Source organism: Raphanus sativus, chromosome 6, assembly GCF_000801105.2.
Source record: "Raphanus sativus cultivar WK10039 chromosome 6, ASM80110v3, whole genome shotgun sequence".
In the NCBI taxonomy this organism is placed as follows: domain Eukaryota; kingdom Viridiplantae; phylum Streptophyta; class Magnoliopsida; order Brassicales; family Brassicaceae; genus Raphanus; species Raphanus sativus.
In genome coordinates, this window is record NC_079516.1 from 46104305 (window position 1) to 46127580 (window position 23276).

At 31.5% G+C, this 23276-nt stretch overlaps 2 protein-coding genes and 1 pseudogene across 3 annotated transcripts; 1 reads left to right on the forward strand and 2 right to left on the reverse strand.

The window, feature by feature from the left end:
- Positions 1 to 3781: 3781 nt before the first annotated feature.
- On the forward strand, positions 3782 to 9388 carry LOC108812855 (uncharacterized). The gene is made up of 13 exons (XM_056988420.1): positions 3782 to 3940; positions 4470 to 4568; positions 4921 to 5048; positions 5142 to 5292; positions 5364 to 5473; positions 5657 to 5740; positions 5822 to 5870; positions 5963 to 6054; positions 6307 to 6439; positions 6577 to 6656; positions 6734 to 8292; positions 8514 to 8627; positions 8722 to 9388. Exons 2-13 carry the CDS (start codon positions 4476 to 4478, stop codon positions 9159 to 9161), a joined length of 3033 nt encoding a protein of 1010 aa, XP_056844400.1. The 5' UTR covers positions 3782 to 3940; positions 4470 to 4475; the 3' UTR covers positions 9162 to 9388.
- Positions 9389 to 12042: 2654 nt separating this feature from the next.
- Positions 12043 to 14927, reverse strand: LOC108837500 (ethylene-responsive transcription factor RAP2-7). 2 transcript variants are annotated; one of them, XM_056988377.1, is made up of 9 exons: positions 13997 to 14927; positions 13810 to 13835; positions 13684 to 13714; positions 13355 to 13588; positions 13178 to 13222; positions 12925 to 13028; positions 12706 to 12836; positions 12551 to 12634; positions 12043 to 12443 (listed from the first exon to the last, which is right to left on the reverse strand). In XM_056988377.1, exons 1-9 carry the CDS (start codon positions 14446 to 14448, stop codon positions 12222 to 12224), a joined length of 1329 nt encoding a protein of 442 aa, XP_056844357.1. In that variant the 5' UTR covers positions 14449 to 14927; the 3' UTR covers positions 12043 to 12221. The 2 variants fall into 2 exon arrangements, with proteins under 2 accessions (XP_056844357.1, XP_056844358.1); XM_056988378.1 differs by lacking the exon at positions 13178 to 13222 and having other exon boundaries at positions 13997 to 14907.
- A 1394-nt stretch (positions 14928 to 16321) lies between these two features.
- Positions 16322 to 19043, reverse strand: LOC130496358 (ethylene-responsive transcription factor RAP2-7-like; annotated as a pseudogene).
- Between the last annotated feature and the right edge of the window lie 4233 nt (positions 19044 to 23276).

Genomic DNA, 23276 nt, shown 5'->3' on the forward strand with positions numbered 1-23276 from the left:
GTAGTATGTATTTCTCTTGGCTACTGTAATAAGGGAAAGGTGATTACATTAACAGGAGTAGATAACTGATAAGTCCTTAAAATTGGAATCACATCATAACGAGACGAGTTTAGGAGATTTAGTTATAACGGTTTTTCGTGATTGTAATAAGTGTCTAAACTAAACAAAACCAGTTACCTGGCTCGAGTATTAACACATCAAAATCATTAATAGCTGTTGATTTACAAACCATGGTAGTAAACCTTTAACTCTATTGTACTTTCCCATGAACTCTATTGAAACCACTGGGTTGAATTCATCTCTACACTGGGTTGAAAACTTTCAACTCTATTGAAACCATATCAGTTCAACTACCTCATTGTAAGCTATTCAACAGTTGAAAGATGAATTCAACATGTTAATTGTAATTAGTACAAGAAGAGATTTGTACACCTTGTTAATCTTGTACATATTTTTAAGATGATAATATGAATTGACTAAATAATAAAAATAAATATAAAAATTATAATGGACTGTTGTTGTTGCTCTTTAATTTTCTTGATTATTTTCTTTAAATGCTATATGTTTAAATTTTGCATCTGTTTGACAAAGTGGTTTACTATAAAAAAAACCTTATATTTTATGTAATGTATTTATAAAATATATCTTTTGAATTTAAACATGTTTCTAATTTTTAATTCACATTTTTAATAATTTAAATGGTTAATATGTTATATGATCTAGTTTCATATTTAGTTAATGCAATTATCATGTATATAATTTTAACTAGTATATATATAATACAAAATAATATTGTTAAATCATAAATAATTTTCGATTTATTCTAATTAATAAGAACATTTATATCAATTATTATAAACTTGTGAAATAGTTTGAACCACCGAATGTAAATGGATACATAATTTCTATTCACTATAGATACCTTATTATTTAACATCTTATATTTTAATTATAAAATTCATTTTTATTTGATTAATATTTACTTAAGATTCATTAATAATAACATTTATATCAATTTCTGTTTCTTATTTTCTTAAAAAAATCTGATTAAAATGTGCTTTTAGAATAACAACACAGTATATATAATATTTTATTTCTAAAATAATTTTATTTTGGTCAGTTTATTTAATTATGCATCTTTCTATTTTTGAAATATTTTTAAGATATATAGAAATTAACTTTTTATATTTTTATTCTGATTTATATTTATTAATTAATTATAAAACATCTAGTATAATAAATAAATCTAACTATTTACTAAAGGATTCTTTCGGAGACATCCGATTAAAAAACTATTCAGTAAGGACAGTTCTTAAATAATAGGGACAATGACAAATTAAAAAGAAAAGGGTTTAGTAAACTTAGAAAAGAAAACCAAGAAAAAGTAGAAGTTCGAGAGAGTCAAGAAGGAAATTGTCGCAAAAATAAAATTGTAGACTGAAAAAAAGAAGATAGAAATGCACCATGAAGATCCATATCAAATTGTGCAGATTGTCACTGAAATAAAAATAATTTATTTACTAATTCTACCAACAAATAAAAAATAATTGATATTTTCTAAATAAATATTAGTAAATATGAATAATCTCAAACTAGTATGTATCTTTTATTTTCAAATTAGTTATAATGATAATGTTTAGATATTTACAATGATCAAATCCACTATATATTTTATTATTATTCAGATTTTTTTGATAAATGTATAAAGAGATTTATTATACTAAAAAAATATTTTTGGATAACAACACAATATACGTGAACTATTCTTCATTTTTTTAAATATGTTTTTTTATAACTTCCAAATATGTTTTTTTTTTCTTTTAAAACTTTTGTCTCATAATTAATCTATTATAAATTATATAAAATTTGTATAAATATAAATTTTCTTATTTATTAGGAATATCATCGATTTTAACCGTTTTTATTTTTTCATGTGCAAGTTCAAAATTTAAAATTCACTATGTAAAAAATAATATAGATAAATATATATCCGAATAAACTTATTTGGAGTAAAAGATAACCGGGTTAAACCCATAATTTATTTAAATTCGGGAAAAGTCATTTAAATTATCAACTTTGAAATTTAGATGAAATAAAATACCAACTTTCTGGTAAGCAAAAAACTTTCGTTAACCATATCATTTTAGGTATACGTTAGTCAACAGTTTTAGTTGATTAACAATATGTCTAAAATAAATTTTAAAGTTGAGACTTTATTTGGCAGAAATATTAATCAACAATTTTTTTCCAAAAATTGGAATTAACTTTTAGAATAAATTATTTAGTAACAATAAAACCATATAGATAGAAACATTGAATAAATAAAAATAAATGTTTTTCATTATTTTCTTCAAAAAGAATGTAAATAAATTTTATTTATATTCTAAAATAGTTAGTTAACATATCATTAGTTTATATTTTATTAAACAATTACAAAGAACTTTTGTAGTTATTTACGATATATATCACTTTGTAACTATTCATATAGTCCTAATTGGATTATGATTCATAATTTTTATTGTTTGTAAAATATTAATATTTTTTTATTCTCATATGAATAAAATTAAGGGTATTCTAATTATGTAAAAACATTTTATATCTTAACAGTTTTTGGTGAATATACTTTTAATTAAAATGCAAAAGGAATTTTGTAACAAATTTATAGGAATTATATAAATTTTGTTTTGGATAATTATTTTCGTTTGAAAATAAAAAGTTGAATTGAAACTTCACTTATAAATTTTTGACGGTAGTATTAGAAAATATAATCTCAATAAGATTATATAAACAGTTACGAAATTGATCATAGATAATTACAAAACAACTGGATAATTATTTTATAACTAAATTCTTAATTACTCATAAGTTAATTAATTATTTTTAAATATAAATGAAAATTAAATTATTTTTACTTTGATAAAATGAAAAAAAAATATTTTTGGTTTGATTTATTTATTATTTTATTATTAGTGTTATAGTTATAAATATATATGTTCAATATTTATAATTTAAGATTTTGAAAAACTGTTGATTTATATTTGTGCCATAAAATATCAATTTAAAAAGTCATTTTAGGCATACTGTTAGACTAACAATATGTCTAAAATGATATTGTCAACTAAAATTTATCATTAAAATGGCTTGTTAATAAAAATTGAGTGTTTTTTGTCTTACCGAAAAGTTGGTTGTTTGTTTTAATCAAATTTGAAAGTTGATTGATGATTTAAGTGACATTTTTCTAATATGTCATTGATTAGTGTTGACTAACAATATTTCTAAAATGATATGATCAACTAAAATTTATGATTAAAATGATTCGTTAATAAAAGTTGAGTGTTTTTTTTACCTTACCGAAAAGTTGATGGTTTGTTTTAACCAAATTTGAAAGTTGAATGATGATTTAAATGACATTTGGAAAAGAACTAAAAGATGACCAAAAAAATCATAATTTGATGAATCAATACATTGGAGAAAATATTATATTTGCAGTAAGAATGTAGTGAGAAATAGGAAGAGAGAGGATGAGAAAGAGGGTGATATGGTTAGTTGGTGAAATATATGTTTTTGGTTATTAAATCAAATTTCCCAAAAATCATACTAAACCAAAAAAAAAACATACTAAACCGAACCGAATGAATTTTATTAAAATATAAAGTTCATCGATAACAAACTAAACCGGATTGGAAAAACCTAGAAAAAAACTGCTCACCATTTTAACATGGAAAATAAATAGCCGTCAAAAAGAAAGAAAGAAAAAAAACTGAAAACTTGAGAAATAAAATTAGGTATTAATTGGCAATTCAATTTCTACCTTTGGAAAAGAAAAAACAAAGCAGAGCCATTGGAGAAGGTTTAGCCACTATCATCCTCCTCTCTTCTTCGCGATATCTTCGTCCTCTTCCCTTCTCTGCAAATCTCATCCATTATTCCTTCCAAAACCGTTAGAATCCTCTCCCTCTCTCTCTCTCTCTCTCTCTCTCTCTCTCTCTCTCTCGATTCTATGCATCGATTTCGTCTCAAAAGCCACGTTAATTAGGGTTTATCTTCGTTGATTCGGAGGCTGCGGCTACGATTTCTCAATTAATTCACTGTTTTCGCCGTAGAATCTAGATTTTCCTACTCCTTTTGCGAGTTTGGTGATAGAATCTAGAGATTATTATTCTCCTTCAAAACTACAGAATTGGAGTGGTCAAGGTTTTTGCATTTCGTAGATTCTTTGAAATTAGGGTTTGGGAGTTGAAAAGGTTTCTCCGTTTCTTAATTTTTTTATTTTTTATTTTACTTTGGGGATTATACTTTATAGCTTACGTTTTGAGACGTTTCATTCATTCCTCCTCATTATGGTACTAGGAGGACTTGTCTAGTTGCATTAGTTTATTATAGACTTCTTATTGAAAGACTATTGGAATATGTTTCTGCTCTAAAAACGCATGTTATCTGGTTTTTTAATTATATTATTATATGGTTAGGTAACGATGAATGACAAAGGAGATAAGACTTGTCCTCTATGTGCTGAGGAGATGGACTTGACTGATCAGCATTTCAAACCTTGCAAATGTGGCTATCAGGTTCGATCCTACATTACTACCACATTCCTCTTTGTTTGTTTGGGTTCTTGTTACTGATTTGAAATCACATTGCACCATAGACTGTATGAATTTTTTTATTGAGTTTGAGAAACCTAAGAGTCATTTAAAAAAAATCTGACTTTCTGTTAGTTTTGTATGTGTATATATGCATTCGCATAAGCCTTATGTGGAACAATGTTCTGCTGTAAAAGGAACATGATCTGTAGTTTTGAAAATGCACGCCCTTTCTTAAATTTTTATGTTCTAAGACTTACATGACCCAGTCTTTTATCTTGTCACATGTTCATTTATGGTTTGTTTCATTTACTGTAAATATATGTCCTTGGTGCAGATATGTGTTTGGTGTTGGCATAGGATTGTAGGGATGGCCGAGAAAGATAAGACAGAGGGTCGCTGTCCTGCATGTCGTACCCCTTACGATAAGGAAAAAGCTGTTGGGACTACGGCTACCTGTGAAAGGTACATCTTAAGCTGAAACCAAAAGAAAAAAAAATTCTTGTTCCTCTTATGGTTGTATAAACTTATCCTTGTTTTTTTCTGATAATTCACCAGTTTGGTTGCTGAACTTAACAATGACCGGAAAAAATCACAGAAGGTGAAGCCTAAACCTTCAGAGGGAAAGAAAGACCTTACTGGTGTGAGGGTCATCCAAAGAAACTTGGTTTACGTTATGAGCCTGCCTCTTGATCTGGCAGATGAAGATGTAATTCCATCATCTATACTAATCTCCTTGGAAAGAACTCTCATTAACATGTGATTTATTATGTTATGCAGCTTTTTCAGAGTAGAGAATACTTTGGTCAGTATGGGAAAGTCGTAAAGGTAGCATTGGCTCGAACGCAAACTGGGGAGATCCAACAGTTTCCAAACAATTCTTGCAGTGTGTATGTATCCTTATTTCCTTACACAATATCCATAGTATCTAGTTGTGATGAAATACTATTTGTGATTCCTTAAAGTTGAGCAGAACCCGCTTCTTTTTGAGGTCGATTAGACATGTTTACTTCTAACAATCTTCATTGAACTCTAACATTTCATTTCTTCTTTTCTCAATCGATGTTTCACAGATATATTACTTACTCCAAAGAGGAGGAAGCAATTCGTTGTATCCGATCCGTACATCTATTTGTTTTCGATGGTAGATCTTTGAAGTATGTGATGTTTCCTTTTCTTTTTAAGAGTAGTTAGTGTAGGTTATGTTTCGATTTCTTAATGTTTCTGGATGTCATTAGGGCATGTTTTGGGACCATGAAGTACTGTCATGCGTGGATCAGAAACATGGTGAGCAAATATTTGTTTTTTCGCTCAGTTCTCTTTGTGAACGAGCTTACAAGCCTAATTGATTTTCGTCTTTCTTTTTTCTTCTTCTACAGCCTTGTAACAATGTGGAATGCCTTTATTTGCATGAGATTGGTTCCCAAGAGGATAGTTTCACGAAAGATGAGACAATATCAGTGCACATGAGGTAAAGTAACTAAAACGATTGTTTCAGTTAAGCTCCATAGATTGTGGTTAATTTCTTAATTTTCTTTGATACTGATAGTAATCTCTCTTAGTAAAGTATATTTTAGTTAAACTTATTAGACCCAGACGTGAATCTTTTCTATATCTGGCTTTATCTTAGCTTTCATCCCTTCTTGAAGCTGGCAGGGATTTAATCAGTTCCTTGCTCTGGCATATATGTTGTTTCAATCTGATTCTCTTGTTATTTTAAAAGGAGGATTATTGAAGAAATTACTGGTGCGGTGCCCAATTCTCCTCGGGGTTCAGGGAGTATGTTACCTCCACCAGTGGATGATTATGTTGGTAATGTGTCTATCGCAAGACAAATTCCAAAATGTGTTTTGAATGTAAGTCGCCAGCCCTTCTTGGAGCCTCTTTGATATTCTTTCTGCTGTCAGCATATTCATGAATCACGTTGCGTTTATGTATATGATTTATTATGCTTTTGGCTTCTTCTTTCTTCGGCTTTTTTTTGCCTTTGCAGAATGCACAGAGTGTTGTTAAAACTTCTCCCCCAAATAGTAGCAACGGTCGATCTGTTAGTCTACCTGCTGGAGCCTTGTGGTACACTCTCTTGTGTTTATAATTCCTTTTTTAGTTGTGTACCTACTTTGTCCGTAACTTGTAACTGTTTTTTTCAGGGGAATGCATGCTTCAAGCAAGTCTTCCGTACCGAATATACCATGTTCGGGGGAACCCTTTAGAGTTAAAGCTGTCACAGTTCCATCTGCGGTTGCAACAAATTCAGTGCAGGTTTCTGCATCTCATAGTGATGTATCAGTGAAGCCAGCGTTAGAGGATATTCATACTTCATATGGGAATGGCTTGAAATCGCAAGAGCTATTGGATAGTAAGACTGAGTTTCCAGAGCTTTCCCTGGTTAATAGGACCCAGACCAGTAATGGTAAGGCATTAGTTTCTGCATCTCATAGTGATCTATTAAAGAAGCCAGGAATAGAGGATAGTCGTATTTCATATGGGAATGCCTTGAAACCGAAAGATCTATTGGATAGTCAGACGGATTTTCCAGAGCTTTCCTCTGTTAATAGGACACAGACCAATGATAAACCATTAGTTCCTGCAAATGTGGATAACACTAGAGCTATTAGTGTGCCATCAGATTGCACGAATTTTCCAGAGCCTACTTCTCAGTCTTGTAGATCCATGCTGTCCAATGGTGACGAAAATATTAATGGAGGGGTACAGAGTGTATGCAGCGACGCGGTATCAGTGGATTCAGATAGTGTTGTGGATGGCTATGGGGGGCTAACAAGATCTGACAGTTCACATGTTGATCACGTTTCCTTAAAGTCGTCACATACAGTGGTATCCCTAGACTCTTCTCTACAGCATTGTGTCAATAAAACTAGAGAAGTTCAGCAATTGCAGAAGACTGGTATAACTAAGGCAAATGATGTCGTCTCAAGAGAAGAAGTTAATGTGGGTACTGCTTTAATGTCTCCGTTGGTAACAAATCGGCATCTTCAAGCCGAGGATGATATATCATCATTCATTAGAGAAAGACTCAAGGATCCCGAAGTATTTAGCTGCCAGCCCATTGCGGCCAATAAAGCTAGTTTCCTACGTACTATGCAGCCTTCGTCATCCCAGTATATGGCTGAGCATGATGAAGCTAGGAGTATGTTTGGGTCCTCCTTGGCTGACAGCAGAGGAAGCAATATAGCTTCCATCTCACATGGATATAACGAGATGCCACAGAGCGAGCCCGGTCGTTTAAATGGCAGTCGTAATCATTCTATGTTGTTACCTGACATAGGAAACGGAAACTGTGGCGTTGACTCACAGGGAAGCTCTAGGAATGAAATAGATGACAGAATTGCAAGTATACTGTCGTTAGATCTTGATGAATACTTGACATCACCTCATAACATGTCGAAGCAACTAGGAGCAGGTGACGTAGAGGCCAGGTCTCATAACGTAGCTAGTTACTGTGAAGTTAAGAATAACCAGTCCCGGTTTTCTTTTGCAAGGCAAGATGAATCAAATGATCAAGCTTTTAGATCGTCTAATATTTTTAACCAGAGACCCCATGGCAGTGACTTCTACCAAAATTCTTCAGAACGGCAGAGTCGTGATTTGAATACGCTTGGAATGTATAATGGTTTTTCATCTAGTTATCTCAAAGGAATGGATCATGTCCCGCAGACCTCCACTTTGCCCTCGTCCTATAAACCTCCTTGTGAGTGTGATTTCTTATCCTTTTACCTCAAGCTTCTAGTCTTCTAGCTATATGTATAAAAATAGCTGTATCTCTACTATTTGGCTGATGCTTTTCTTTGTTATGACGATATTATGCTTCTGTGATATCGCTTGGATATGTTCTAAAAGCATATGTGCGTGTTATTGACCGACCATTCGTGTAAAAAACTTAATCTCCTTTGCTTTTTTTTTGTCTTGTAGCTGTTGCAAGATCGCCGGTTACAGCGCCACCTGGATTTTCAGTCACAAGCCGACCTCCTCCTCCAGGCTTCTCATCGAATGGGAGAGAACAGCAGACATTGAATGGCTTTTCAGGTAAGTTTATATTTATGTTGAAGATCCCTTCTTTATTGCTCCGGGCTTTTTTTCTGTTATAGAAAAGTGAAAATTTTGTTATCATTCTGTGTAGGGAACCATCGTTATTCTGAATCACCAGTGTACAACACCACCCCATATCATCAGTCACTTCCAATTGAAAACAATGGTGGTGTCAGGGATGTTGAGTTTCTGGATCCTGCGATTTTGGCTGTTGGCCAAGGCATTGAGAATCCAAGCCTAGATTACAGATCAAACTTTCAAGGAAACACAAACATGTTTTCAAACGAGACAAAGCTTCAACAACATCATCTGGGAATGCAGAGCCCCTTGTCTTCACATCAAAACTGTAGACTCACTGATTCTTTGGGGATGGCATCAAGGTTTATGGATCAATCTAGAAATGTGGCATTGCCTAATAGCCACTGGGATGGGTTGAGTAACGAGATTCAAAGTCAAAACAGGTTCCAGAATGAGAGATTTATTGGGTCAACTAATCGTATGAGTGGTTACAATGGGACTTTCAGGATTTAGCACCATTTGCCAGCGCTTAGATCGCCTCGACCTTTGAATCTTAGCTTCTGGTTGCTTTGAAACTGAGCCAAAAGAGAGGTGGTTGTAAAAAATCTTTAGGAGGTTTATTATACTTTTCTTTATTAAAATCTCATTTGGTTTTGGAATATGTCAAATATGATTTTCTGTTATGATATTACATAAAGATTTTGTCTTTCATCTTCAGTTGATTTGGCTTTTTAACAAAATCTTAGCTTTCGATTTAAAACCATATAATTTCAACTTGTATTATTTAACCATTAGTTGACATAACTAGACCATAAATCTAGCAACTAACACCTAATTTCAACTTGTATTTTTAAAACCACTAGTTGACTATATAACATGAGTTCTACTAAAAAAGGGTGATGGCAAAACATATGACTAGGTAGTAATTATTAATCACTCAGTAATGGAGATGTGTTGTCTCTACTACCCAAAGAGGTCGTGAGATGTTTAAAGTATTCTTTGACACCAACTAAATCCTAAATGCAGAAGATATTATAAAGTTTTGAGGAGACACCTCTTTGATTCGGTTATAAAATAATGTTACATATCGTTTTATGGAATGGACCCGTAATGTTTGTCAATGGTCTCACGTTGTATCATTTTGTACCACTAAAAAATACAATAGTTTATATTTTGGATTCTCCGACAAGGTAGGTCATCATTGGTATTTATTTGCTTTTATGCCTTCGTTGCCTTCTTACAGCTGAGTACCACAATATACCATACGCAAATTGCGAGAAAATTATAAAAATAATTTAATGTGTTTGGTACACGGTCAGAGAAATAGCATTTACTTATCGTATTTAATTCGACAGAAACAAAACCATATCTTTTAGTACATGGCTCCAGTTTTGGCTTAATCATAGAAAACGTCCAAAGAATTTGGGTCATATTTTTGTCATGTTCGTCCATAATTCATGCCATCTACTTCTCAAAATTTGTGATGGGTTTCGAGTAATAATAGACAAATTTATTTAGCATTACATAATAATTCACCTAAACTAACTAAACTATATATATTTACCAGGCACTAATAGTTTGGTGGTAAGGTTAATTTTAAGCAAAATATAAACCTGTACTGAAACTAAGTTGATGTTGTTTGTTCAGACAAAAGGTGAAGTGTCTTAAATTTTATTAGCAAATCTAGAAAGATCAATGGTCGTTGCTCCCTCCGTTTCTTAATAAGTGTCGTTTTGACATTTTTCACACAGATTAAGAAAGTTGTTGAAATATATGTAAGTTGTAATTAATTGTACCTCTTTGACCAATAGTATTCGAGATAAATAAAATTATTTATAAAATCAATGCAGTTTGTAATTAATTTTCAGCTGAAAATTAGTATAATTTGCATTAGAATTGTAAAGTGACACTCTTTGTGTAAAAAGAAAATGAGCTTAAAATGACACTTATTATGAAACAGAGGGAGTATTGTTTTTTCTCTATTTCTGGGAAATTAGTTAGATTTTGATTCAGACACATGATTTATAACAAAACTAAACTATAGATCGTGATAATTTAAATCCTAACTTAGTCAGTCAGCTCAAGTTAGTCGTTTTAGTGTTGCGGTGAATCTCGTGATTAAATACACCGCAAGAAAGTGTGTTCAAAGGATTGTCGGCTAAAGATAGTGTGATAATCCTACTTTATTTGAAAAGAATGATAATAATTCGTTCAAAGAAACATGTGAGTTAAGATTACTGATAAAGGCATACGATACGAGTCGTAGGAAAGGACCATTTTTGGAGTAATGTGGATAATAATTTAAGTTTTTCTAAGACATCACATCTCTACTGAATATCATTACATTACCCCAACGGTAGATAGACTTTGAGATTTGATTTGACAGAACAAGAGATCGAGAATCTCTTATTTTGCCTTTTAGCTTTGACAATAGGCATAACAAACAAAACACACAAAAAATCTCTAAACATTTGATGACTAAATAGAAAATACAAATATATGATGTTTTTTTTTTAAGTTTTCTAGGCTAGGGTGTTCCTACATGTGGTAAATTTAGACGGTATATCATTCGGTCCATTCCACTTTGTTCCAAAAGTTAAACCAGTTTATAATATGATAGATTTTTTGTGGTTGTACTATATAGTATATGGTTAGGTACTAGTACTACCATATGCACAACTCTATCGTTTGTAGTTAAGTTACTATATTTGACACGTGATTTCAGAATATAAGTATTTATTTGGTCATATCCGATATATGTATACAAATAGAAAGCTAATGTTTTCTACACGAATCCTTTGGGGTTCCGAAGAGGCAGCCAAAGTTGTCACATCCTATCACTATCTCTCTCTTTACTGTTGTTCTTTTCAATTATTGCTTTTTAATATATCAAATCATCAAGTCACATATCGACAGAAATCCAACTCTCAATATATTGTATTGGAAAAATCTGTTTCACCAATAATAAACATCATGGTTACACATTTACACTAAATTAATGTCTCTAGTTACAATTGGTAGATAGTTTTTTAACTGAACAAAACTATATAGTTTGTGTGATAATATCTGTTATGTAATTAATATCATAACCATATTCTATCTTTAGAAAATGTGGATTGGATGTATGGATTATTTCATTTGTCAAAAATGTAGATTGGATATACGGGATCGAAGGTTTCAATATTAGTAAGCTGATCTATTTCAGATAGAAAACTGATTCGATTTAATTTATCCGATCTGATATAATTTTTACTAATACTATAGCTTTTAAATAGTTCAAATTAGTTAAGCTGGAATTGTATTTAAAAAAAAAAATTAGATCTAATTTGTATAATTTGTTAATTATATAATTTGTATTGTTAATAATATATATTATATAGTTTAGATGTGTAAATATACCAACGATAATATTTCCTTTTCATGTTATTCACAAAATTTTTGCCTTCCAGTTTCCAAGAGTCTTTTCTTTACACATAAAACATTTTTCACATCGACGATAAGGAAAAGCATACCCCCATTTTATATTGAATCCAAATGCCATTACACACATTGTTTTAAAGCCTCCTCCGTAAGTTAAGGTTGTGGATAAAAGTAACCAAGAGAGGAGGCACTGTCATTGGGAGATTGCTGCCGGAAATTAGAGAATCCTGATGATGCTGCTGCAACTGAGAACAACTGTGGTTGTGTTCCTGGTGGTTGCGGTCTCATGGCGCTGGTTTGGCCAGGTCCTTGCCATCCCCAGTTACTCATCATCCCTCCTCCTTCAGCTTCACTTCTCTTCTCTGTTGCTCTTCCCTAAATACCAAAACATAACAAACAAACAATGACTCATTGTATGTTTTTTTTTTTACATAGTTTTTGTCTTGTTGTTACACTTCAGATTATAGGTTTTTTTTTTTTACCTCGACAGGATTGTTATAACCGTTCCAGTAGGAACCATAAGGAAGAGGTGCATTAACCGGCTTTCCCATGAACTCATTACCTATCTGCAAGCGTTGTAAGACAATAAGAAACTTTTTTTTAAACCATTTTCCAGATATTGGTGTTGAGAAATTACCGTTAAACTAACTCCACGCTGAGTTTCATAAGTGTTAGAAGGGTAATGAAAGAGCCTTCCGTTTTGCTTTGACGCATTCCCGGGAGAAAGTGACATTCCTAAGCTGAGATCAAGCTTGTTGTCATGACCACCTTCATAAATAAATAAAACAACAATCAGGAAGCTATGTGTTTATAGACTGACGATGAAAGTATACATAGACTAGATTATGAACGTTACCTTGGTTATTGGTCTCAGAGTTAATCTCATTCTGGTATGAACTAAGCTCGAAGTTGGTTACTGCTTCCCTACCATTAGAGCTTATCGCAGCCTTATCATAAGCCCTGTTTTCAAGAACATAGTGTGTTCAGAAAGAGATAAAACTATAGTGAAGTTCTTCTTAAAAGAGGGGACAAAACTTCAAGAAAGAAATTAAGGTTTTGTTTTTCTGGCAAAACAAGTAAAGATTTTCATGATCATTGTTTAATATGACCTTGCAGCTTCTACTTCGCTGTCGAACAGCCCAAGGTAAACATACCTGCAATTCAACCATCTTAAAAATCCCCAACACATTTGAACAATCTCACCACTTTTTGGTTTCCAATTACTAAAGACACCATTCCTAGTCATTACTTCTAAGTAAGTGCTCAGTTCAAAGAGAAAGGCTCACTTTTTACCAAGAAACTGACCCATCCTAGCTTCCCATCTCCCACATTTGTGTAATGTAACTCCTCGATACTTGGAGCTTCCCCTTGAGAAACCTGTGCTCTGTCGACGAAGTATGTGCACAAACTCTTCCTTGCTCAAGTTTTGAACCTGTTTCATATCTTCCTCGTAATCGCCGAGAGTGAAGTTGATATCAGCATCTACTCCTCTAAATTTGATAGCAGCTCGATCATAAGCTCTATACATATATATAACAAAGAAACAAGATCACTCATCTATATAGTCATAATCCAAACACAAAAAAAGATCCTGAAGAATGATCTAAAACTTTACCTAGCTGCGGCATGAGCAGTGTCAAAACCACCTATTGGTGAAAAATCAAGAAGATTGTTAAAAATGAAATCAAGAAGACAAGAACTAGCTTTTTGCAAGCATAATGAAATTATTATAAATCTTTACCTAAATAGACTTGTTTCCCACAATCCCTGCAAATAATAAAAACCAAAACAGAGTTTTTGATTTTTAATAAATTTTCACAAAGTATAAATAAAAGTTTTTTTTTTGTTTTTATATTTTGAAATCAATTTCAGAAACTAAAGCAAAAAGTTCAATTAGTGAAATTTAAATGAATAACAAGTCTTTTTACCATATATGTGACTCCCATCGACCAGTTCTTCTGTAGAAGGTAACTCCTCTGTACTGCGAACTCCTTGACCTCGGTCCTCTCCGACTCTTTTTCACCGGAGCCGGCGCCGGCGCCGGAGCCACTAAGTTTGTTTCTCCTTGGCTCGATCCATCGAAAGAGAGATCTATCCAGCTTCTGGAACTCGACCCCCGTAGATGCCCGCAGTCTCCAGCCACCGGGAAAAACTCTTTAGTCACGGCGGTGCTTTCATCTCCTCCACCTCCTCCTCCGCCGTCGTCGCCGCTGCTTCCGACTTTTAAAATATCGAAACTTAGAGTAAAATCACGAGTCGAGCAAGAATCTTCATCTGCCTCCGCATTGATGACCGACGACGTCGACGTCTCTGACCGGTTCCCGGAGCCATCAAAATTTGTGATGGGTTTCGAGTAATAATAGACAAATTTATTTAGCATTACATAATAATTCACCTAAACTAACTAAACTATATATATTTACCAGGCACTAATAGTTTGGTGGTAAGGTTAATTTTAAGCAAAATATAAACCTGTACTGAAACTAAGTTGATGTTGTTTGTTCAGACAAAAGGTGAAGTGTCTTAAATTTTATTAGCAAATCTAGAAAGATCAATGGTCGTTGCTCCCTCCGTTTCTTAATAAGTGTCGTTTTGACATTTTTCACACAGATTAAGAAAGTTGTTGAAATATATGTAAGTTGTAATTAATTGTACCTCTTTGACCAATAGTATTCGAGATAAATAAAATTATTTATAAAATCAATGCAGTTTGTAATTAATTTTCAGCTGAAAATTAGTATAATTTGCATTAGAATTGTAAAGTGACACTCTTTGTGTAAAAAGAAAATGAGCTTAAAATGACACTTATTATGAAACAGAGGGAGTATTGTTTTTTCTCTATTTCTGGGAAATTAGTTAGATTTTGATTCAGACACATGATTTATAACAAAACTAAACTATAGATCGTGATAATTTAAATCCTAACTTAGTCAGTCAGCTCAAGTTAGTCGTTTTAGTGTTGCGGTGAATCTCGTGATTAAATACACCGCAAGAAAGTGTGTTCAAAGGATTGTCGGCTAAAGATAGTGTGATAATCCTACTTTATTTGAAAAGAATGATAATAATTCGTTCAAAGAAACATGTGAGTTAAGATTACTGATAAAGGCATACGATACGAGTCGTAGGAAAGGACCATTTTTGGAGTAATGTGGATAATAATTTAAGTTTTTCTAAGACATCACATCTCTACTGAATATCATTACATTACCCCAACGGTAGATAGACTTTGAGATTTGATTTGACAGAACAAGAGATCGAGAATCTCTTATTTTGCCTTTTAGCTTTGACAATAGGCATAACAAACAAAACACACAAAAAATCTCTAAACATTTGATGACTAAATAGAAAATACAAATATATGATGTTTTTTTTTTAAGTTTTCTAGGCTAGGGTGTTCCTACATGTGGTAAATTTAGACGGTATATCATTCGGTCCATTCCACTTTGTTCCAAAAGTTAAACCAGTTTATAATATGATAGATTTTTTGTGGTTGTACTATATAGTATATGGTTAGGTACTAGTACTACCATATGCACAACTCTATCGTTTGTAGTTAAGTTACTATATTTGACACGTGATTTCAGAATATAAGTATTTATTTGGTCATATCCGATATATGTATACAAATAGAAAGCTAATGTTTTCTACACGAATCCTTTGGGGTTCCGAAGAGGCAGCCAAAGTTGTCACATCCTATCACTATCTCTCTCTTTACTGTTGTTCTTTTCAATTATTGCTTTTTAATATATCAAATCATCAAGTCACATATCGACAGAAATCCAACTCTCAATATATTGTATTGGAAAAATCTGTTTCACCAATAATAAACATCATGGTTACACATTTACACTAAATTAATGTCTCTAGTTACAATTGGTAGATAGTTTTTTAACTGAACAAAACTATATAGTTTGTGTGATAATATCTGTTATGTAATTAATATCATAACCATATTCTATCTTTAGAAAATGTGGATTGGATGTATGGATTATTTCATTTGTCAAAAATGTAGATTGGATATACGGGATCGAAGGTTTCAATATTAGTAAGCTGATCTATTTCAGATAGAAAACTGATTCGATTTAATTTATCCGATCTGATATAATTTTTACTAATACTATAGCTTTTAAATAGTTCAAATTAGTTAAGCTGGAATTGTATTTAAAAAAAAAAATTAGATCTAATTTGTATAATTTGTTAATTATATAATTTGTATTGTTAATAATATATATTATATAGTTTAGATGTGTAAATATACCAACGATAATATTTCCTTTTCATGTTATTCACAAAATTTTTGCCTTCCAGTTTCCAAGAGTCTTTTCTTTACACATAAAACATTTTTCACATCGACGATAAGGAAAAGCATACCCCCATTTTATATTGAATCCAAATGCCATTACACACATTGTTTTAAAGCCTCCTCCGTAAGTTAAGGTTGTGGATAAAAGTAACCAAGAGAGGAGGCACTGTCATTGGGAGATTGCTGCCGGAAATTAGAGAATCCTGATGATGCTGCTGCAACTGAGAACAACTGTGGTTGTGTTCCTGGTGGTTGCGGTCTCATGGCGCTGGTTTGGCCAGGTCCTTGCCATCCCCAGTTACTCATCATCCCTCCTCCTTCAGCTTCACTTCTCTTCTCTGTTGCTCTTCCCTAAATACCAAAACATAACAAACAAACAATGACTCATTGTATGTTTTTTTTTTTACATAGTTTTTGTCTTGTTGTTACACTTCAGATTATAGGTTTTTTTTTTTTACCTCGACAGGATTGTTATAACCGTTCCAGTAGGAACCATAAGGAAGAGGTGCATTAACCGGCTTTCCCATGAACTCATTACCTATCTGCAAGCGTTGTAAGACAATAAGAAACTTTTTTTTAAACCATTTTCCAGATATTGGTGTTGAGAAATTACCGTTAAACTAACTCCACGCTGAGTTTCATAAGTGTTAGAAGGGTAATGAAAGAGCCTTCCGTTTTGCTTTGACGCATTCCCGGGAGAAAGTGACATTCCTAAGCTGAGATCAAGCTTGTTGTCATGACCACCTTCATAAATAAATAAAACAACAATCAGGAAGCTATGTGTTTATAGACTGACGATGAAAGTATACATAGACTAGATTATGAACGTTACCTTGGTTATTGGTCTCAGAGTTAATCTCATTCTGGTATGAACTAAGCTCGAAGTTGGTTACTGCTTCCCTACCATTAGAGCTTATCGCAGCCTTATCATAAGCCCTGTTTTCAAGAACATAGTGTGTTCAGAAAGAGATAAAACTATAGTGAAGTTCTTCTTAAAAGAGGGGACAAAACTTCAAGAAAGAAATTAAGGTTTTGTTTTTCTGGCAAAACAAGTAAAGATTTTCATGATCATTGTTTAATATGACCTTGCAGCTTCTACTTCGCTGTCGAACAGCCCAAGGTAAACATACCTGCAATTCAACCATCTTAAAAATCCCCAACACATTTGAACAATCTCACCACTTTTTGGTTTCCAATTACTAAAGACACCATTCCTAGTCATTACTTCTAAGTAAGTGCTCAGTTCAAAGAGAAAGGCTCACTTTTTACCAAGAAACTGACCCATCCTAGCTTCCCATCTCCCACATTTGTGTAATGTAACTCCTCGATACTTGGAGCTTCCCCTTGAGAAACCTGTGCTCTGTCGACGAAGTATGTGCACAAACTCTTCCTTGCTCAAGTTTTGAACCTGTTTCATATCTTCCTCGTAATCGCCGAGAGTGAAGTTGATATCAGCATCTACTCCTCTAAATTTGATAGCAGCTCGATCATAAGCTCTATACATATATATAACAAAGAAACAAGATCACTCATCTATATAGTCATAATCCAAACACAAAAAAAGATCCTGAAGAATGATCTAAAACTTTACCTAGCTGCGGCATGAGCAGTGTCAAAACCACCTATTGGTGAAAAATCAAGAAGATTGTTAAAAATGAAATCAAGAAGACAAGAACTAGCTTTTTGCAAGCATAATGAAATTATTATAAATCTTTACCTAAATAGACTTGTTTCCCACAATCCCTGCAAATAATAAAAACCAAAACAGAGTTTTTGATTTTTAATAAATTTTCACAAAGTATAAATAAAAGTTTTTTTTTTGTTTTTATATTTTGAAATCAATTTCAGAAACTAAAGCAAAAAGTTCAATTAGTGAAATTTAAATGAATAACAAGTCTTTTTACCATATATGTGACTCCCATCGACCAGTTCTTCTGTAGAAGGTAACTCCTCTGTACTGCGAACTCCTTGACCTCGGTCCTCTCCGACTCTTTTTCACCGGAGCCGGCGCCGGCGCCGGAGCCACTAAGTTTGTTTCTCCTTGGCTCGAGCCATCGAAAGAGAGATCTATCCAGCTTCTTGAACTCGACCCCCGTAGATGCCCGCAGTCTCCAGCCACCGGGAAAAACTCTTTAGTCACGGCGGTGCTTTCATCTCCTCCTCCTCCTCCTCCTCCTCCTCCGCCGTCGCCGCTGCTTCCGACTTTTAAAATATCGAAACTCAGAGTAAAAATCACGAGTCGAGCAAGAATCTTCATCTGCCTCCGCATTGATGACCGACGATGTCGACGTCTCTGACCTGTTCCCGGAGCCGTCTGATGTTTTCCGATCTGCGTATGAGTCACCGTACTGAGTCGACTCGGGAGAGTCAGCGTCGAGGTTAAGATCCAACATCTTGTGTCTCTTGTGTGAAAAAGTTCTCAAAAGGTTTTAAAAGATCGACAAGAAACACTGTAAAGTCTGTTTTTTCAAAAGTTGTTAAAAATGCTCTAAAGCTCTAGCGACATGGGATATGGACTTGTTTAGAAAACACGGTGAACAATGAGGAAGAGAAGTTTCATCGCTGGAAAAAAGTTACCGCCGGCGAGAGACTGTTAAACGGAGAAGATGGAGAGAGAAGGAGAGGAGGGAGAAGACGTGTGAGGGAACATTTCAGACACATTTTAAGAGGAAGACCAATATTTATAATTAAATAAATTGTAACTAGGTAATGTGTATAACGTTATATATTGCTGTTGGTCCTTTTTTGGCAGTGGTGCACCGGTTTAACAGGTTTCCGGTCCTTATATTCGTTTTAGTTACAACTATATCCGGTACGCACTGCTTTCGGGTCAATGCTTTTGGTTTGTGACCTGGCTTCTGGCTCTAAGTACTTTTTTATTCGTTTGCGTGACACTACCGTCCATTTTAAGTAAGGATACATATAACTAGCGTTAGGCATTTCTGGACCTAGGCTAAGATACACATCAAAACTTTCAACGGAATTTAACATAATTATTTAGAAAAATTATAAGAGCAATTCTCCTAAATAACATTTTTAACTTTAAGGAGATAAATGACTAAAATAGATTTCACTAAAAAGGCAAAATAGCATTCTACCTCTTGTTTTATATATATATATATATATATATCACTTTTAATTTTGAATTATATGTTTTCATTTGAACTTTAAATCACTTTTAATTTTATTTTCAATTTTTTCTTTATAAATTCGAAAACATTTTTTGAAACTATTTTAACATTTTTATTTACAGTTTTAATATTTTTTTAAAAAATCACAAATAAAATTTCATTCTTTAGCTGTAAATCCAAAATCTAAGATTATTTAACTCTATGAATTAAGATATAGTTACCTTTCAATACAACTTTTTTGGTCATTTTGTGTTTTAGAAACTATTTTCATGAAAATAAAACTAATAAACAATTTTTAAAAATTTCTCAAAATTATATATATTCATTATTTTTTTCCACAGAAAAGGATTTGGAAAATCAAACAATAGCCGGAACAAAACAATATAACTAGATTATTAACGATCAGTTTTAATCCTTAAACAAACTTTAAACAAGAAAGAGAGATCTTCCGAGAATATGAGAGCATGCTCTTATCTCTGGTACTGACACAAGGTTTGGTAATTTTTCTGAAAATAATTTTCTTACGGTTTAAAATTTTCTATTATTATGAGATTTTGAACTTCATAAACTTTTGACTTCAAAATTACCTGGATTATTTCAAATATTTAATTTTTAAAACAAGGTATTCGAAAGTAAGAGATGTAATTCAAAAAAGTACCGATGATTTTTAAACTAAATAGTTTACTGAATTTATAAAGAGTTTTGATGATATTTTAATTTTTTAAAAAGTTGTTAAAGAACATTGTTGTTTATTTACTAAAGATAATTATAAACTTTTGTAGAGTTTATCCTTAAATATTTTACAAAATTATGTTGTTGAGTTTGTTATTATCCCCTTTTTCTAATTGAACGTTATCCTTCAGTAGTTTTACATAAACTGCACAACATTTTATCTTTTCCACATAGGCTTCCAAAATTATGAGCTTCACTAATGAATATAAACAAATATCTCAAGCAGATATAGACAACCATTTCTTTTCGTCACTTGTTTCTTCTCCTTTATCATCCTAACCATTCACTATAGCTGTGTAGGACAAAGAAAACGTTACACCGCGAACCAGTGCCGTGCTTAGGTATATAGGGACTTAAGACAAATCTAAAAATAGAGGTCTTTCCAATATATTTAAGGAAAATATATATGAAATGGCTTGTAAACAGAAAAAAAAATAAGGAATAAAAACACTTACTAGAAAAAAAGAAATATCACCATAGAATAACAAGAAAAAATATTCATGACAAGAAAAAGAAGATATATAGCAAAAGGAAAAAAAAAAGAAGAGAAGCACATAGAAAACTATCTAAAATTATTTTGAAAAACATTTGGATGAGATTTTTTTTACCTTATGTATGTAGATATACATCCACAAAACTGGTTTTTATTTTTAGTTGAGATTATTCTAGACTTTCTTTTAATTTTTAAATTTTAGATTTCCATATATTTTAGATTATTCAAAAGCCAAAAGAAATGTAACTGTAATGTTACATAAACACTCAATAATATCAATATATAATACCAAAACTGAAAATTAAGGGGCTCTTAGAATTTCAAATACAATAATTTATAGTTTACAGCTTGTAATTAATCAGTTATTTAAAACCGTCGCATATTTATTATATATTTATCTTATGATTATGATTATCAAATAGATAAAGTAGGATATGATTTTTATTTTTGATTTAATAAACAATAATTGAATATATATTAATGCATAATAATAATTCATTGATAATTACAAAATTAGTGAAAATATTTACATATTTTTTTTTAAATTAAGTTATTGTTAAAATATTTATATCAACATAATAATTTTTAGTATGATTTTCGTTGATTATATAATAGATAAAATATGATAGAATATTTTTATTTATTTTATAAACGATAACTGAATATATTAATGTATAAAAATATTCAAAATTAATTACAAAATTAGTGAAAATATTTACATTTAATTTTTGAAAATGAAGATCTTTTTAAATCTTTTTAACAGATTTTTCGAATTTTTTTAAATAATAGATATATATATATATATATTCATATTTTAAATGAAAATATCAAAAGATATTATGATTAATGTAGTTTAAAGATTTTATATATTATTAGTCTTACTAAAATATATTTTAAAGAAACTTAAGGAGATCCAACTTAAAAATCACAAGGCTGTGAGTTCTATTTTAATAGAATAGATACCTGAAATGCTACCAAAATCAAATTAAATTTAAAGAGTAGAGTCTATAAACACCATTTCAAAGTCGCAAACCCTTTCTACTAATACAATATTTGAATGTATATATCATTAGTTGAATATTTTCCATTTCTTTTATGTAATATGGCATCATTCAGATTTCACCAAAACGTCTATGAAGTTCTGAGAGTGTCTCCTTTGAAGAGCTGTCCCTCTACTTAAAGCATATGAGGTATAAAATTAGCTTCATTTTATCTTCTAAAAATCAGTTTCTTCAAAATGAATAAAAAATAAACAAATATATTCTTCAATGGTTTGATTTATTGATTTCGTGTCAAAAGAATATTCTGAGTATATTTTATCTCTACTTTATCATTAATATTAATAAGATCTTATACTTTTTCATATCTATTTATTTTAATCGACTATTTTGTTTTAACAATAATCTAACACAATTGTTATAATTTAACATTATCATATAACGGTGAGATATCTGCTCGAAAAGTATCAAACTCATGTGATTTCGGGGATACAAATTCACGAGTTTGAAAATTTTAACTCTGATTGACTGATTCTACTATACAAGAATATTTACGTTTGTTTTAATTTCTTTGAATTTAGATACTGAAGAAGATAGTTGTTATGAACAAACACGAATCAACTTTAAAAAATCAAAAAATCAAAATGTATTGAGGCAAATACCTGTTTATGGTTTTTTATTATTATGTGAATAATTAATCTTATAACCCTTAAGAAAAAAATGTGTTGAGGCAAAACCCGATTTCTTTCGACTTTATCAATAATTAGATCCATATTTATAGCAGCCTCAAAACCCGACTTCTTTTTTCTTATACGAATACATATTTATCTAGAAAATAAATAAAAATTTCTAAATCGAAAAAGCATACGTCCAACCCAATGAATGATTGACTTTTAATGGTGCACAGAGACTTAAAATACATCAAGATGATAGTATTAGTAGATCTTCATCTAAAAGACCAATGAGAATAAACAAATCCAAACTTAAAATACAAAATGATCAAACATCACTTGTTAGTAGCACCTTCGAAGAAACAACTAATGGAACAGTTAAAGACGACAAGCGCACAAAGACAATAATATTTGGAAATTCAAAGTATAAATTATGCTTTGAAAAGATTTAAAGAAGAAAACAAAATTTTATTTTGTGATGTATATTCTATAGAAGATCTTAAAGTTCGCACATACATCCAATATGAACAACAACCTCAACAACCTTAACAACCTCCTCAAACATTAACTTCATTTGGCGGTATTTTAATAATCTTAATGGACCATGAATTGATTTACCAGATTATTAAGTGTCATTTTATGTTGTATTAAGTATTTTATGTTTAGTTTGGTGTTAACAATCATGCATTTCACTTTTATATTAATTATATAATGTTATCTATCATTTAATATATGTTTTAAAAATATTTAGAATCATAAATTAATTAAATAAATATTATAAATTAGTTGAGTTATATTAATTAATATATAAGAACAAGTAAAAGTTAAAGACTAATTTAAAAAATTCATCTTAAAAAGCTTCAAATTTGAAGCGACATTG